General features: G+C 55.5%; 2 protein-coding genes across 2 annotated transcripts; one reads left to right on the forward strand and one right to left on the reverse strand.

Moving 5' to 3' along the window:
* Nucleotides 1-122: 122 nt before the first annotated feature.
* Nucleotides 123-3,294, forward strand: FEN1 (flap structure-specific endonuclease 1). The gene is made up of 2 exons (XM_082659598.1): nt 123-229; nt 917-3,294. The coding sequence occupies exon 2, from the start codon at nt 935-937 to the stop codon at nt 2,075-2,077; it is 1,143 nt and encodes a 380-aa protein (XP_082515724.1). The 5' UTR covers nt 123-229; nt 917-934; the 3' UTR covers nt 2,078-3,294.
* A 3,482-nt stretch (nt 3,295-6,776) lies between these two features.
* On the reverse strand, nt 6,777-16,321 carry FADS1 (fatty acid desaturase 1). Its single transcript, XM_082661116.1, has 12 exons — nt 16,115-16,321; nt 14,087-14,197; nt 13,321-13,518; nt 12,553-12,654; nt 12,321-12,449; nt 10,570-10,630; nt 9,387-9,463; nt 8,386-8,483; nt 8,121-8,217; nt 7,791-7,870; nt 7,557-7,682; nt 6,777-7,203 (listed from the first exon to the last, which is right to left on the reverse strand). Exons 1-12 carry the CDS (start codon nt 16,304-16,306, stop codon nt 7,152-7,154), a joined length of 1,323 nt encoding a protein of 440 aa, XP_082517242.1. The 5' UTR covers nt 16,307-16,321; the 3' UTR covers nt 6,777-7,151.
* Between the last annotated feature and the right edge of the window lie 1,389 nt (nt 16,322-17,710).

Here is a 17,710-nt window from a genome sequence, read left to right on the forward strand (position 1 = left end):
CACCCTGGCGGGACTGTTTGTCGTGAGAGAAGCTGGCCGAGAGGGCCGGGGCATGTACTACACTTCCCAGGAGGCTGTGCGCCGCAGCAGGTCACGTGACGGGAGCGCGGGCTTTGGAAGGCGGCGGAGCTAGAGTGTATCAGCGGCTAGTGCGGAGGAGGCGGCGGGGCTGAGGAGCGAGTTGGGCTGAGATCTGTCCTGGGCCACGCCGGAGCGCTCCAGAGGCCAGGTGAGCCCTTCCGGAAGCGTCTCCGAGAGCGGCGGGCCGTTTTGCCCCGGGTGCTGGGGAAGGCCGGCGGCTGCCGCGGGCGGGGCGGAGCGAGCGCGGGATTCGCGGTCAGGCGGGCCCGCCACTTTTCCCGCTCTGAGCCCGGGGCCAGTCGCTTAACTTCCGAGCCTCTTTCATCATTTGTAGAAAGAAGATAATTCCCAGCTCATGAGGTCGTTGCGTATTGTGTCTAAGCTCCTGGAGGGGAGACATTGTTTTGAGCTACACTCGTTCACATCCCTTTCCTGCCTGCGTTTGTCGGACGCAGGGGGAGGATGCCCCGGCTAACGAGGCATTGTCCCCTCGGTACACGTTCTAGCAAAGCAGGCAGCTTGAGGCACGAACCAAAGGATCGAGTGGGTTCTGCAGGGAAAACGCACTTAAACTTTGTCGGGGTTTTTGTCTGTTAGTTAACTCTCAGGAGGCCTTAGTATGAATTGTGAGGACTTCCTTACTAGACTGTACGTTTCCTGACGATGGGAGCCTGTCTTGTTCTTTTCATCTTCCGAGGTGCTGACTTGGTGTCGTTTTGTTGTGCTAGATACGTTTAGCCGAGGGCGTGAAGTGGGTGAGATAGCACCCCTGGTAACCCTTCCTCCTTTTGCATCCTTTAAGTTCCTCCTTGTCTTACCTGCGTTTCTCTTTTAGCTGTCCCTCTGTATTGCTATGGGAATTCAAGGACTGGCCAAACTGATTGCCGACGTGGCCCCCAGTGCCATCCGGGAGAATGACATCAAGAGCTACTTTGGCCGCAAGGTGGCTATCGATGCCTCCATGAGCATTTATCAGTTCCTAATAGCTGTTCGCCAAGGGGGGGATGTGCTGCAGAATGAGGAGGGTGAGACCACCAGCCACCTGATGGGCATGTTCTATCGCACCATCCGAATGATGGAGAACGGCATCAAGCCCGTGTACGTTTTTGACGGCAAGCCGCCACAGCTGAAGTCAGGGGAGCTGGCCAAACGCAGCGAGCGGCGGGCTGAGGCGGAGAAGCAGCTGCAGCAGGCCCAGGCTGCTGGGGCCGAAGGGGAGGTGGAGAAGTTTACGAAGCGGCTGGTGAAGGTCACCAAGCAGCACAATGATGAGTGCAAGCATCTCCTGAGCCTCATGGGCATCCCATACCTCGATGCGCCCAGCGAGGCTGAGGCCAGCTGCGCCGCCCTGGTGAAGGCCGGCAGAGTCTACGCCGCGGCCACCGAGGACATGGATTGCCTGACCTTTGGCAGCCCCGTGCTCATGCGGCACCTGACTGCTAGCGAGGCCAAGAAGCTGCCCATCCAGGAGTTCCACCTGAGCCGGGTTCTGCAGGAGCTGGGCCTGAACCAGGAGCAGTTTGTGGATCTGTGCATCCTGCTGGGCAGTGACTACTGTGAGACCATTCGGGGCATTGGGCCCAAGCGGGCCGTGGACCTCATCCAGAAGCACAAGAGCATCGAGGAGATCCTGCGTCGGCTCGACCCCAACAAGTACCCTGTGCCGGAAAACTGGCTCCACAAGGAGGCCCAGCAGCTCTTCCTGGAGCCCGAGGTGCTGGACCCGGAGTCTGTGGAGCTGAAGTGGAGCGAGCCGAACGAAGAAGAGCTCGTCAAGTTCATGTGTGGTGAAAAGCAGTTCTCCGAGGAGCGAATCCGCAGCGGGGTCAGGAGGCTGAGCAAGAGCCGCCAGGGCAGCACCCAGGGCCGCCTGGATGATTTCTTCAAGGTGACCGGCTCCCTCTCTTCAGCTAAGCGCAAGGAGCCAGAACCCAAGGGGTCCGCTAAGAAGAAGGCCAAGACTGGGGCAGCAGGGAAGTTCAAAAGGGGAAAATAAACGGGTTTCCCTTCATTATACCTCCTTGACCCCAGCATATCTGCCGTGTTGTCCCCGCAAGAGCTGGCGCGGGAGAAACCTCCGTGGGGGTGGGGAGGGCCTTGCATTGCTTCCCTAGCACCACCCTGCTCAGTAGTGCTTTTCCCTTTGTTACGTGATCTCATGGCAGAAAGGCCACAGAGGTTTGTTGTTTTCTTCTTTTTTAGCTCAGGAAAAGTATGTCAGGCTGAAGCCGCCTCTCAGGCCATTTAATGGACACTGAATCCATTGTTACATGAAAGTGATAGCAACAAGTTTTGAAGAAGAAAGAGGGAGATAAATGGTGGAGACAAAAGACTGGAAATGATTTCCTGCCTGGGCAACTGGGGGCTGGTGGGAGGTGACCGGGGGACTAGACTGTGCTCTTTGGCTCAGCCTTGACCCACCCTAAAGGGTAGCCATCAGGAAGATGCAGTCTTAAACAGGCGCGAAGAGCTGCCGGGACATAAGACAGGCAGAGTCCCTGGAGTTGGCAACAAGGGTTTGATTACCAGCTGTGTGTCCTAAGGTGGGCAGAAACCTGAACTTGCTATGTACATAACTCTAGTCTTTACAGTGGTTATTCAGAGGCATAAAGTGGTGGTGCTTCACGTGGCCTCTCTGAGGCAGTTAGTTGAGTTGAAACTTTGGGATAAGATGCTGCGTTTTTTGTTTTGAAAGATATAAGGAGAAAAGAGTCAATAAAATTATAAAAGTAACCAGAATGTCCTGTTCTTTGAGAACATTTGAAGACATCTCAAGTGCCTCAGGTTTCAGGCAGTTTAAAATGTTCTTTTCACTCCAAGTTAACATGCTGGAATTGCACTGTAGTAATGGGTGGTTTGAGTGGCCACGAGATGGCACTGTGCTCCATACAATGGTCAAAGCGGCTTTGGCAGTACTTCAGCCATTTAGAGGATGGTGCCTAGCTTATCTTGCTGGGAAAGGAGTTTTAATAAATTGAACGAATTTCTAGTTTTCCACCTACTGTGTGAGATAAAGGAGCTCCTCTGAGAAATCCTCACAATTTAGATCAACTACTTCATAGCATCCAAGCATTTACCAGTTTGTAAATCGTGAAAGCTGCCATTCGAAAATCCCTTTTTGTTCCCTTTGTGACGTCAGCTTCAGGTTACTGTTTTTCGTAGAGGTGGGATGTTTTTGTACTCTGAAATTTTTATAATCCTAATAAAACTTGATAGGGGGCTGTCCTGTTTGAGTTTCTAATTTTGTAGCATTCCTATCACTTACTGCCATTTAAAGTTAACCAAGGACACTTAAGTGGTCTGAAATTTAAGTTGACAATATTTCAACAGATTAAGCAGGTAGGACTAAAGACCAGTAGTTTTCAAACTCTCGATCTTAGTATCTGTTCACTGCTCTGTCTCTAGCAGTTGACAAATGAAACCAGTTTTCCAGATTGAAGCAAGCCACACAACTTATTTGAGCTCCGTTTTTTTTATTGTTTTTTTTTTTTTTTTTTTTTTTGGCTGCACCACGCAGCATGCAAGATCTTCATTCCCCGACCAGGGATCAAACCTGTGCCCCCTGCAGCGGAAGCGTGGAGTCCTAACCACCGGACCGCCAGGGAGTTTTCCTGAGCTCCATTTTCTCATTCAGGTAATTCAATTCTAAGCCTGCAGTAATGGTGATGGGGCCGAGGTGGGAAGACTTAGGTGTTACCACCTCAGCGCAGTAGCTCTAGTTAAGGGCCTGTCCCCTGTGGTAGCAGGTAGCGTGTGGTTTGTTTTCCTCTTATTTTTGAAGTTGAGTTACCTGGTCTTTTCCAGTTTATTAACCACTGCAGGGAAAATCAATCCTGCAAATCCTACTTAGCACATTTTTTAAAATATAAATTTATTTTTGGCTGCACTGGGTCTTCGTAGCTGCACGGGCTTTCTCTACTTGTGGCGAGCAGGGGCTACTCTTCGTTGCGGCATGCAGGTTTCTCATTGCGGTGGCTTCTCTTGTTGCAGAGCATGTGCTGTAGGCACACAGGCTCAGTAGTTGTGGCTCGCGGGCTCCAGAGTGCAGGCTCAGTAGTTGTGGCGCATTAGCTGCTCCACGGCATGTGGGATCTTCCCAGACCAGGGCTCGAACCCCTGTCCCCTGCATTGCCGGGCAGATTCTTAACCATTGCGCCACCAGGGAAGCCCTAGCACATTTCTGATATTCTCGCTTGGAGAGGAGAGCTGTTCTAGTAGGGCAGTGTTAAAAGGGCATTGCTTTGCAGTCCAGCTCTGAGGTATTACGCCTTACAGAGATTTAGGCAAAAAGGAAACTTACGGAGACTACCTACACAGACTATCAGAGTTTAAAAGGGTGAGGGCATTGCCTCATGGTAGTAGGAAGCAGTGCACTAAACACTAGAATGGGCTAGCGCACACAGGCAGTCTAGCATTGGAACATGTAGGTATCATGGGAATGGGCTGGCCTTTCTTCTCCTTGCCACAGTCCACCTGTGCCTTGGTGTTTCTACAGCAGGCTGATGACCCTCCCTCTGCCCCAAGGGGCTTAGGCAAGGGGGAGTCAGTATGGGGACTCATATTCAGAAAGAAGTGAGAGAGTCGGATAGTAACTTGTAGCAGAGGTACAGGGACTCCTGTCAACAGATGCAGGAGAGGATCGTGGATTATAACAGCCTTCGTTTGGTCAAAATTACCTTTATTTCTGTTTTACTCCATTGGCGTGTGGTAACAAAACTGGCACACACAGAAAGGATGATATTGGGTCTGATGAAAATGCCTCTGGCAAAGTGGTAGGAAGATGAAAGTCACAAAGGTAAGCATAGAAGTTGGAGTTACAAAGTGAGTTCAAATGTTAGTTCTGCCACATCTATGACCAGAGGCAGCTTATCCTCTCTAATCCTGTTTTCTCATGTCATTGTTTGGATTTGAGATCACTCATGTTACCTTGCGACGTCTGAGCTTTTTGTCACTAGTCTGTCCCTTGGTGGCCATGTGAGACCACACTGGTCCAGGCTAAGGAGAGAAGGCCACAGTGGTTGAGGTGCTTTGAGGGCTTGGACTTGGCTCAGTAAGTTTCACTGGCTCTGCTCAGATCGGGCAGCCTGGGCCCAAAGCCAGATGGCTTGATGGGCTGGGTTCAGCACCTGTTCTGGAATGAAGGCGCCAGTGAAAGTAGAACTCTCCAATTCTGCTCCTAATTGTTCTACCCAGACTGTTTCAAGCCAGGTTCTGCCCAAATGGAAAAGATCTAAAATCTTCTGTAACCTGTTCTGCCGTGTGTGCGTGTGTGTGTTTAAGTCTGTCTTTGTTTTGACAAACCTCTGAGTAATCACAACAGCCTTCCCGTTAGGTGGTGCCTCTAATCCCACCCCAACATGCCTTAGGACCTTCATCTCCCTGATTACCATTCTCATCTCCTTGCCGTTCCTTTCCTAAACTAAATATGAATTCTCCCAGGTCTCTGCTTTTTCCTTGTAGTTTAAGTACTTTCTTTCCAGTGTCCAAAATGCTCAATATGCTTCGAGTAGATGCTGTTGGGACAAGTGAATGATCCCCTCACCTCACCTGCAAGGCTGTGGGTGTGGGAAGGGGAAAGGGTGTGAACGCTGGCAACCCATGGGGCACAGTCCTGTGTTCACTCTCTAGAGATGGGTTAAACTGTTTCTATCTTTTAAAAAAAACCGGAGATTAAAAAAATTGTATTTCAGTATTAGACTGATATACCTTTAAGAGATTCTCCTAAATTCCTACCTGGTCTCCAGCAGAGAAAGGTACTTGGACAGAATTGCCAGAGGAAGGATGCTGAAGGGCAGCCATGAGATCACAAACGTCTGCGTTTTCCTCTTCCTGTTTCCGGTTAGAACTATGAAGTCATTACACTTAACCCATTGCTCCTGCTCAGAAGTAATGCTACATAATTTAGGTGATGGAACATCTCTTACGGCCCTTATATTCTTTATGACTGAACCCCGTGTTTTCGTCATGACTGCTAATTCACCCTCTCCCGGCTTGGTCACTTGTGCTCACTAACTGCTACTTTATTAAATTTGGAATTACAGGTTGGGGAGCAAAGGGAAACCCCTGGGAGCCCCCGTTTGTTTCTGTGGAGGAGAAGACTAAGCGCCCGTCTGCCCACCTGCTTATGGAGCGAGAAGTAGACTCCCCATCCTAGGAGTGTGCTCTCCCTCGGGTGGTGGTCAAAAGCTGAAAGGATTTTTAATGGCCAGCGACTCTCTGCTGGCTGTTTTGGCAAGCCCTGGGACCTCATGCTCCTTTGGTACCCTGGATGGAATGCGGGACCAAATCCTGTAGTGGCAGCATCCTTCAGGGCCAGATGCCTCTGACACCACAGCCCTGGCCTTTGCCCTCCCTGCTTCTAAAAGTGGAAAAATTGCTTCTCCAGGAGCCTGAGGCAGACATGGGTCACACCTAGCCCTAGAGTGAGCCAAGCTGCCGGGCCTCAGGCGCTAATGCTTCCTTTCTAAATCTTGCCCAGAAGGTTGAGCTGCTCTGTCCTCCTCCAGCCTGCGAACTTCTGAGGTTTGCAAGCAAGAGTGGAGAAGGCACTGAGAAGTGGACCAGTGGGATGAGCTCCTCCCTTTCCTGGATGGAATTTTTTTTTTTTGGCCACACCGTGCGGCATGTGGGGTCTTCGTTCCCCAACCAGGGATTGAACCTGCGCCCCCTGCATTGGAAGCACGGAGTTTTAACCATTGGACCGCCAGGGAAGTCCCCTGGGTGGAATTTTAGTGCTAAATCTCTTCCTGATTTCTGGGCTCAGTAGACCCTCCCTATTCTAACACCCTCCTGACTCCCTCTTTGCCCACCAACCACTTGCATCTACTAAACAAAAAAGGAAACAAAACTTTCACATCCCTGTCCCAACAGCTCCACCCCTCCTTCCAGGGGGCTTGCGCACCCCTCTTTGGGTCTTAGATCTGTGCCTAGGAGATAAAGGGGAGGGGTTTGAGTCAGAGCCTTTATCTCCTCAAACCCACCCCCTCTGAACATTAGGATTGTAGTGGCATTGTCCCCAAGCCCCCCTCTGCTTTGGCTCCAAGGCTCTTCTTCCAGATGGGAGGCTGCTCTTACTGGTGGAGATAGGCATCTAGCCAGAGCTGCCCGGACTCTCTCAGTGAGCTGAGGGGACAAGATGGGAGCAGACGGTGAGGGAGACAGAGTGGAGAGGAGCCCCAAAGCCATACCCACCAGAAGTGCAGCAGTGAGGCCCTTCCAGAGGTGATGTAAGGCCCCCTTGACTTGAGCACTCGCCTCCCCTTTGCTTCTGAGAAAGGGCTTGGGCCATGGCACTGAGAGCAAAGGCCCAAACTGGCCACAAGACCAACAGAGCACCTGGCCTTGGCCTTGGTGACCTCCATTCCAGACGAGCTGGGGACACCTTCCTGTGGCTCCCACCCCATACTTCACCACTGACCCCACTGCCCTGCCCTCTTCCAGCCCTCCCAGCCCTTTTCCTAGGCTCAGATACTCACTGGACAATGTCGGCAAAGGCTGAGAACAGGGGCTTGGACTGGTACTCTACGCCATGCTTGGCACACAGGGACTGCACCAGGGGAGCCGCTTTGTGGTAATTGTGTCGAGGCATCGTGGGGAAAAGACTTCACGGAGAACAGGGGACAGTCAGTGGCTCCAGCTCCTGTGGCCCCCCCATCCCCCTCCTACGTGGACCCTCCCCAGGTCCCTGCTTCCCAGGCCTCCCTACTCACTGGTGCTCAATCTGGAAGTTGAGGTGGCCACTGAACCAGTCATTGAAGGCCGACTTATGGACATTGCATGTTGCCTGGAGCTGGAGGAGAAGGTTGGGGGAGCATGGCTCTGGGTACCAGATGGAAAGGCCAGCCCAGCCTTCTCCAGGCAAAGCCGGCCTGTCCCTGGTCACTCCCTTCTCCACGTGGTGGCAGGAGAGAAGCTTCAGGCTAACGAGGCAAGGTTTGGGAGCGTCTGTTGTCAACCACCGCCCACCCCCTACCCTGGGTCTGTGCCCACCCACCCTTCTTATTAGTTGTGCCCAGGTCTTCCAAGTGACTGTCCCTCACCTGGGTGGAGACCCAGTCCACGTTCCTGTCGTAATCAATGTGCATGGGGATGTGGTTCATCTGTGTCACCCAAACAAACCAGTTGCTTTCCAGGAACCTGGTGGACATGGCACCCAGACAAAACCAGTACAAGCAGAGCCCAGAGTTCTGACTCTCGCTCAGAAGCTGCTCCAACCCCGCCACCCTCCCCAGCCAACGCCCCCAGACCAGACTGGTTACTCCCACACATCTCTGCGCCGCTCCCTCCTCCCCCATCAAGTACTACCTGACCATGAAGAAAAGGCCCAGGAAGCCTTTCAGTCCTAGCAGCGGCACGTAAGTGAGGAAGATGCGGACGTAGAAGCTGATCATCCAGGCCAAGTCCTGCAGCGAGAGGCAGAGCCCTGTGACGGCACAAAGCACCTCTCCTCTCATGGCACTTGTTCCTCTGCGTGGAGCAGCCATCCTCCCCGGTCCTGACACTGGAGTGCTCACGGCAGCCTCTCCCAGCTGCCCTGTCCGGCACCATCTAGCTCCGCTCCGTTCCTAGTGGCGCCCCCAGCCCTCCTTGCCTGTTTCCTTCACAGGTGCCAGGTCTCCCTGCCTCCACTTCCTCCCAACCCATCTCCATCCTTCACCCCTTCATCACGCTGCCAAGTGAGTCTTCCAGGATCGCGGCTGAGTCTGTGCCAGTGCCCTGATCAAATCGCTGATGAGTTTTCTGCACCACCCTCCTCCCCTGACACCCGAGTCCTCCACCACATGTCCGGTGACCAGATTCGCCCCTTAATTCCCAGCTTCTCTGCTCAGAGTCCATCCCACCTCCCCTGCCTCCGCCTGTCCTCCAAGGCCAGCTAGGTAAGGGACTTTGCAAATTCCTTTCTGATGCCTCCCATCCAGCCAGAGGCAGTCAGGCCCCTTTCGGAATCCCCAAAGCTGCTGCCTGTACCTCCTGTCTGGTGTCAACCACATCCTGTTTCATCAGAAGTTTCCCGAGTGAAGGTGCCGTCTCTCATTCATCTTCCCCCTCCCCAGCCTGGCCCCTGCTTTATGCCGAACACAATAACCTCAGGAGATAACTCGCTGAATTAAATAGGGCATCAGGAGTCAGGTTGCCTGCTGAGCCCAAGTCATCTCACCTAGAGATAAGGAAGGGTCTATACCTGGTTCTGTTACTTTGCTCTAAATTAGGCCTGGAGTAAATCTTAGTGGGATTTCCCCTGGAGAACCCCCTTCCCATCCCTCAGGGTACTGGAGACAAAGGATGTGGGGGCCATGGATACTTACCACCCACTTCTTCCTCTGGATAACAAAATAGAAAATATACCACTGGAAGTAGAGAGGCAGCAAGGCTGGGGGCCCAACTGGGGAGGAAATGGACACAAGGGGGGAGGTGTGAGCAGCACTCAAGTGTCACTAAAGGGCCAGCTGGTGCTGGACAGATGGCCTCCAGCACAGGGCTGCCCCTCTGCCATCTCCTGTTGCCCCTCCAGCTGCCTCGGCAGTCCTCAATCCATTGGAACCGACGGGCGCTGGAGGTGGGCATGAATGCAAGTCTGAAGAAAGCAGAACCTCCCAGTGGATGCTGAGAGGGTGAGGTGGGGGGAACGTGGCATTCTCTTCCATGGAAAAGGATAGCTGGGGAGACAAGCTCCACGCATGGAACTTGCTCTGCTCCTGTGCCTTTAAAAAGGTACTGCTCTGGGACTTCCCTGGTGGCGCAGTGGTTGAGAGTCCGCCTGCCGATGCAGGGGTTCGTGCCCCGGTCTGGGAAGATCCCACATGCCGTGGAGCGGCTGGGCCCGTGAGCCATGGCCGCTGGGCCTGCGGGTCCGGAGCCTGTGCTCCGCAACGGGAGAGGCCGCAATAGTGAGAGGCCTGCGTACCGCAAAAAAAAAAAAAAAAAAAAAATTCCTTTGAACGAAGATGGGATCAATGGACTCATCCCCTCCTTTCCTTTAAAAATTTGAATTTTTGAAAGGGTTTAAAAAATTTTAGACATTATGGAGATTTTTAAAGCAGGGAATATACACAGCAGTCTTGAGAAAGAGCTTAAGACAACCACAGCAATGTTTTCTCCCCAGCTCCCTCTTCAGATCCAATCCTCCCATTGCTAGTCTATCTACCTTTGTCCTTCTGGGAGTTAGACTGTGTCCCACTGCGTCACCTTAGCCCTGGGCTGTTTGACAAGATTTAAAGTGAGGTTTCAGACTTAGTCGGGATGGCCCCCCACCATTCAGTTCCCTTGTGGAAGCCAGGGTGGGCCTGGAGGAACTAGTTTGCCCCCAACACAAGTGACCTTTGACCAAACATTAGCCTAACTCTTGCCTTTGCCCCTTGAGAAGGTAGACTGTCCCCTTGCAGGGGGCACCCTGTTCCAGGTGGAGATCCTCCAGCCTTCACTTCAAGTACTGCAGTCCCGCGGCAGCGTCGCAAGCCCCGCCCCCCGGGGCTGGACGAGGACACTCACTCAGGAAGAAGTATCTGTGCTGGTGGTTGTACGGCATGTACTTTTTCTTCTGTTTCCCAAGCTGTGAAGGAAAGCAAACACACATCAGCCCCCACAGGCCAGTCACCCATTCCCCTCCCCGTGACCTTGGCTTCTCCCTGCTCAGGAGCCGAGGCCTCCTGCGGGGGCCGTCAGCTTGCTGGCGCCACGGAAGGCTCCAACAAGCCCAGCCTTACCTCCAGCTCCTGGCGCGTGAAGCCCGGGCTGCTGGATTTGCCAAGCGCGCCACAGCGTGGACGCAGCTCGGTGGCCCACACCCACACGAGGCCTGGGCACAGCGGAGCCTGCAGGTCCTCAGTACACCTCGTGCTCAGCCCGAGACGCCCTTGTCAGGTTTCCAGGCCCCTCCACCTCCCCTTCCTTTCTCCATCTGGTACTCTTGACACCAGGGTCTCCACAGACAACAATTTTTACCCTTACCCGGGCCAGGATCCCCTCTACATCCAGCCCCTGACCTTCTCCAAATCTTTCGGTCTCTTCAAATGTCAACATGAGCTTTATAAAATCCCTTGAAAGCTAAGCACAGTTTGGCAAACATTTGTGGAAAGATTACCAAAATCAGCTTGGCAACCTGAAGGCTCTGGCAAGGTTTTCCCCAGCGGCTGGTGGTGATTTTGTAAGCTGAGCGGCCGTAGAGACAGGCTGGGGCTGCCAGGCCAGCCGGTCAGTCCGGGTCCCCTAGCGGGAGCTCTCACAACCATGACCGCGAAGCTCTGCGCTCGTGTTCGAGTCATGGCTCCTTCTGTTCCCCGTGTCCTGGTCAGTTCTGGCCACCAGATGACCACAGGGCACAGGAGGGACTCTACCCCAGAGCAGAATGCCAGCTCACCCTTCTTTCATGAGTCCATCTACTGTTTTTCTTTTTCTTTTTTTTTTTTTTTTAGCGGTACGCGGGCCTCTCACTGTTGTGGCCTCTCCCGTTGCAGAGCACGGGCTCCGGACGCGCAGGCCCAGTGGCCATGGCTCACAGGCCCAGCCGCTCCGCGGCAGGTGGGATCTTCCCAGACCAGGGCACGAACCCATGTCCCCTGCATCGGCAGGCGGACTCTCAACCACTGCGCCACCAGGGAAGCCCTAAATTAACTTTGTAAAGAACTCCCCTGCCCACTCCCAGCGTCCATCACTTTGCACTCACTGAAGGCTCACCAGATCTCCACCCACCCCCAGGCTTTAGCAGCTGCATTATAATGGTTGCTCACACCCTCAGATGACAACTCAAACCCAGTGCTGACCACCCTGAAAGTCAGGCTAGGATCAGGCGGGTGGGAAGAATTACTCAGTGAATGAATATTCTAGATAATGGGCATCAGAGAAGAGTAAGCCAGTGTAGCCGTTGCATAAGAGAGAGGATTACAAAGTGCAGGGGGCTGACTGCCTGGGGTGGGAGTGTCTAAAAAGCACCTGCAAGGAGGCCATCCATCACCTTCAAGGCCAAGCAGGGTTTGCACAGCAATCTGGTCATCCTTTGGGTCCTTAGCAGCGTGGGGTACCTTTCTGCAACAGCTATTTGCTGACTTGAACTCATGAGGGAGGACAGGTGAGTGTCCTGGGCAGCCTGCTTACTGCCTGTGGCGTCCCACAACTTCCAAACAGCCAGCCAGCCCGGCCCCCAATGTCTTGCCCACACTGACAGCACTGTGAGCACTTCCCTGCAAGCCGTGTGTGCTGCCTGGTTCCCATTCTCCGAGACCTTCACCGATACCTCTGCTCACCTCCACAGAGAGGATCTTCCCCAAGGCAAAGAAGAAGGGGTGCATGTTGATGTCCGGGTCTTTGCGGAAGCAGTTGGGCTTGGCATGGTGCTGGAAGTGCAGGTGGTTCCACCAACTGGCAGGGGCCCCCTACAGAAAAGCGGGGCATGAGTATGGAAGCCTGGTGCCCCCCCTCCCACAGGCAGCCCATTGTTGACTGGAGTTTCACAGAGTCCCTCCCCGTCCCATTGACCTTCAGGTGGCCAATCACGAAATGATGTAGCAGGTGGTTCCATGTAGAGGTGCTGAAGACGGACAGGTGTCCAAAGTCATGCTGCAGCCAGCCAGCCTGGGCCTGGGTGAGAAAGGCTAGCGCTGAGAGCAGCCCACCAGCCCTGCATCTGTCTCAACTGACTCGGCCTCTCCCTCGTCCTTCATGTACCTAGGCCTGTGCTGGCCTAACTGAGCACATCAGGAAAGGAGTCAGGAAGCCTGGGTCCTGCTTCTGGCTCTGCCACTGACTCACACGAGAGCTAGGGCAAATCACTACCCCTTCCCTGTTCTTTGGTGTCCCCAGCTCTGGAGTTCTGTGACTTCCGATGGACTGAACATCCAAACTACAGAACAGGACAGAGTGACAAACTCAGGCAAGTAGAAGGCTTAACTAATGGTTCTGACAGCCAAGTATTAGGGCCCCAGCTGAGAAACCAGAATCTTGGTTCTTGGCACACCTGGACTGTGACAGAACCTGAATGTGAAGTTTCAGAGGAGAAATGCCACGGGAAGAAGGGAGCCCTGGGAGAAGCGGCTGGAGAGGCAGTGGGAGAAATGAAGGTGCACGTGGTGAAGACGAGCAGATGAAAGCCACAGATGACGCAATGTGTGCTCTTTCTGCACCAACTCTACCACGTGTCCTCAGCTCTGCCCTGGACAGAGGGCTCCTTGGCCTCCTGAGGGGTACAAAGAATTTTCCCCACGGAAGCTGAGCTGGCTGTGTTCTCGACAAGCCGAGGGCTCTCACCTGAACTGTGCCGAGCAGCACTGCACAGAGGAGGAAGGGCAGGAAGGATGTCCCAAAGAGCCAAAGAGTGAGCCAGGCAGCAACATCCAGCAGCAGGATGTGCAGCAGGTACAGCAGGAAGAAGACAGGGTTCGCCTTCATGAGCCCCATCCGCTCCACTGTGGCCTGCAGCGCCCGGAACTCCTCAGTCAGCTCTTTCTGTAGAAGAGTGGAGATGGAAAGGGTGTTATTCTCCCCAGATGCAACCCAGCACTGGAGCCAAGGACCCTCTTAAGCTCAAGGCCCCCCCACCAAGGTAGCTGAGGGAAGCCCACGGTCCTAGGTAAAAATACCACAATGCTGAGGAGGGATGACAGAAGGTGATACGGGATTAAGTCTAAGAGCATGTAGTCTTTGGAGTTAAACAGAATTCATTCAAGCCACTGCTCTGCCACTTAGTAATGGTGTGATCCTTGGCCGAGTTGCTTAACCTCTCTGAGACTCAGTTTTCTCATCTATAACTGTGTGTGGATTATATGATGTTATGCTTCGCACAGAATAAGTGCTCGGTCGATAGGTCTCACGTTGAGGATGGGGATGGTGGTGGTGGCCTTGTGAGAACCACAGGTTCCAAAGCCCTGCAACCCAATAACTATGCAGGAGAAGCAAGGATCTCGAGATTCCCAAGAACTACTGACTGTGGTCCCCTGTGATCATATCTAGGGCTTCCTTCTACCCTTTGCCCCTCAACAACTGCAGGATCTCCAAACAGCAGACGGGGTCTCACATTCTTAGTGGGCTCAAAGCTGGGCTGCTCCGGAGACAGTTCTCCAATCAGGAGAGAGTTCATATACTTCCTCACAAGGCCCTTGTTGATGTGGAACGCCACAAAGGGATCCTGCAAGTTTGGGGAGAAGGCAGAACAGTGAGGAAGTCAGCCCGGCCCGCCCCCAAGATTTGTGGAGGGCTCACACCAAGGACCATCCTCCTGATCCAGCAAGGAGGCTGTACCCAAGTTCAAACAGACCCCACCCCCCTCCAGGCAGCTGCCCTTTGAGAGTGCTCAGACCTGTCCCTGGTGTCCACAGCTCAGGATCACCCAACAACTGTGTTCTAGGAAGAAGGGTACCATGCCAAGGAATAGGAAGCACGGGTAGGGCGACCACAGAAAGACCTGCCTGGGCTGGCCTCTCCTCTAGGTGTCTCATGAAATGTGCTGAGGGAGACTCCCTGTGTCCAACTGGAGGACTCTTGCATTTCTCCCCCTTCCCTCCGCTGCTGTTCTGGGTGGGGTTCCATATTTCCCTTCCCACTCTGAACACCCCCTGCCCTAGGGCACTAATTTTGGTTACGCAAGGCGGGGTCCTCAGCGACTAGATTAAGAGATTAATGTCCTGAAGGTCAGACAGCCCCAGGCCCAAAGCCACAAGCTTGGAGGCGGAGGGAGCCGGGGCGGAGCCGGCGGCCAGTGGCACCACACATCCGGACCAATCGCGGTCTCCGTTGCAGCCGGCCCCGGCCCTAAATCACACTGCAGGAAGCCTGCTCCGTCTACGCATGCGCCAGTCCACACCTTCGGCCACTGCCTGAGCTCCCCAGTGGTCACTCCTGAGACGAGCACAGGCTCAGGCCTCGACTCCCAGGCCAGCCGCGTCGGAGGGACCGGCGGGTCCTTACCATGTTAGGCTGCACCGCCACATCACGGGAACCCTAGTGGCCCGAGGCGCGCTCCGAGATGGCAGGGAGAAAGCTGGGGACAGTGGAAGGGGTCACGCCGCTAGGCGAAGGATGGGGGAAGGATATAGGGGGAGGGGACACGGCGAAGCGAACGCTCCAATGTTTGGGTCCCAAGGAGTGGACCCCCAGCTCTCAAACCCAGAAGGGAAGTGCTAGGTGCTTTAGTTCCGAGAGCAGGTCGTCTAGAGAGGGAAGCAACAGAATCGGGGCTGGGACGCGCGCTGGCCCGCAGTGAGGCCTGAGGGAGGAGGGATGCGACCCAGCACGGGGCCTACAGCCCAGGACTGCAAACAGCTGCTGGCCTGAGGCTGAGTGACCTCCCCACAGGATTCCAGGACTGTTCCAGGGCCCTCGCTAAGTGTATGCTGATGCAGCCCCACCCCCTTCAGCACGTTGCTCCCACTCTTTTTTGTGCAAGAGCAGGCGCTAGCCCTCTCTGGCCGGTGCTGCCCCTTCCCCACCCTCCGGTCTTCACCCTGTGCAGGGGTTCCTAAGGCAGCGGGCAATAGGTGGCTTCCCCGCTCAGGAAAATCCCCGAGTGTGGTTCCCTCGTTCTCTGCCCTGCTCACGCTCGCCAGTCTAGTCCGGCATGCTCGGCCCAGACGCGTCTGCGCTTCCCTCCCAGCCACCAAGTCAGGTCAAGACTTGATCCCTCTCCCTGCCACTGACCCCTCCTCCCTTGGTCTCGGCAGTGCCGCCGTCCGGGGGTTCCACATCCCCGCTGTCCTCTCTCCTACCCCTGCTCCAGGGACTGCCCACGCCTGGAGACCGCAGACTCCGGGCAGCAGACGGAGCGCACAGACAGATGGCGCGGCCCTTTGTTTGTGCGTGCACGTTGCCGGCCTCCCTCCCTCCCTACTCCCCAGACTCCACTTTTCGCAGCCTCTCTCCTGCCCTTGCATCCCGTTTTCGCAGCACACCCAATCACCTGGCAACCGGGACGCTCCTGCGCCTCCCGGCTTTTCCCCGAATTAGAGTATTCGGCCCTGAGTGCCAAATGTCTTGTCTCGCGCGCTGAGCCCCAGGCTCCGACCGCCCGGCCCCGCCTCCTCCCGTTCCCTGGACTGGCAGCGCTCACCGTGGCGTCCTGACCCGCGTAGTGGCTGATGACCCGGGAGCCCCCGGGGTGCTGGCGGGTGAACTCGCTGATGTTGTACACCTTCCGGTCAATCACGAGCCACCGCTCTTTGTCGCGTCCCGAGCGCTGCGCCACCTCGTCCCAGGTGAAGTAGCGCGGGATAGGCCCCTGGGCCGGGGTCTCGGGGGCCATCGGGGCCGGGCGATGCCGCGCACCGACTGGGCAAGGGAGGTCAGGCGCGCGCACGGGACCCGCGGGGTAGCGCGCACCGGCCTCGAGTGCTCTGGGAGCCGGTCCGCTGGCGCCCGCCTAGAGCCCGCCGCCCGCGCGTCGGGTTTTCAGCAACCGAGGTGGTCGGCGCCGAGCCCCGCTGCGCGCGCTTCTATTGGTCGAGCCGCGTGGCGCGGGGACCGAGTCCCCGCCTTCCCGCCGGCCCCGCGCGGGCGGGCGCTGCAGGAGGGTCGTGGCAGGCCGGCTGAGCGCGGGGACGCGCGCCCCCTCGCGGGCTCTTTGCGGGGTTCGCCGCCGCCGGACCCCACTCTCCGACTCACGCCTGTAGCTCACAGGGAGCGCCGCGGGCAAGATAACGGTTCCTGTGGAGGCTCCTGGGTGCGGGTCCCGGCTCGCGGGGCGGCGGCACCGGGTGCGCGGGCGCCCTGGGCTACTAAGGTAGGGTGGGCTCGGCCGAGCCGGGTGAGTGGGTGCATGGAGGGCCGGTCTCGCGGCCTGGGAGGCCTGCCGGGCCCGCGGGTTGGAGATTGAGGGGTTTTGTGGGGGGTGGGGGGGTGGAGAGGGGTTGTCCCAGGGGCCTCGTCTTTGGGTTGGGGGCGTCCTCGCCAGTCTCCCGACGCTGACCCTCCAGAGATCCACCTGATGAACTCCCGCCTCCTTGCCACGCCGCTCCACCAGTTGTGCGGCTGGAAGTTAAGAGCCTGAGAACCCTTGGCAATTATCTTGAAACAGCGTAATTACGGTTTATCTGCGCTGGGGTGTGGGAGTGGTTAACGCTTGACTTTGCTCAGTATAACATTAAAAATGCCCCACATGGCTTCCCTGGTGGTGCAGTGGTTGGGAGTCCGCTTGCCAATGCGGGGGACGCCGGTTCGTGACCCGGTCCGGGAGGATCCCACGTGCCGCGGAGCGGCTGGGCCCGTGGGCCATGGCCGGTGGGCCTGCGCGTCCGGAGCCCGTGCTCCGCGGCGGGAGGGGCCACAACAGTGAGAGGCCCGCGTACCGCAAAAAAAACAAAACAAAACAAAAAAATGCCTCACAATTTTCGTAATTCTGTGTGCCTTTTTTGCTTGTTTGTTTTTATTTTTATTTTTTTTCAATTAACTGGGATCCTTAAATAAAAGGAAGTGGCCTAGCATCTCTGGACCTCTGGGAGGGCCTGTGTGAAGAGCCTGGGTCTCCAGCTGAGGCATCAATGCTCCATCCTGGAGGAACCTGGGAGCCGTAGGAGGCCTTTAAGTAGAGAGATTGGGGGTTCAGAGCTCTGAGCTTTAGGAAGGGGTGAACACAGAGGCTGGGGCCTGGGGGGAGGGGGAGTCAAGAAGCTGTTAGCGTTATGAAGAGATTCAGTTCACGTACTAAATT

This window comes from Grampus griseus (genome assembly GCF_964374135.1).
Source record: "Grampus griseus genome assembly, chromosome: 8".
Classification (NCBI taxonomy): Eukaryota; Metazoa; Chordata; class Mammalia; order Artiodactyla; family Delphinidae; genus Grampus; species Grampus griseus.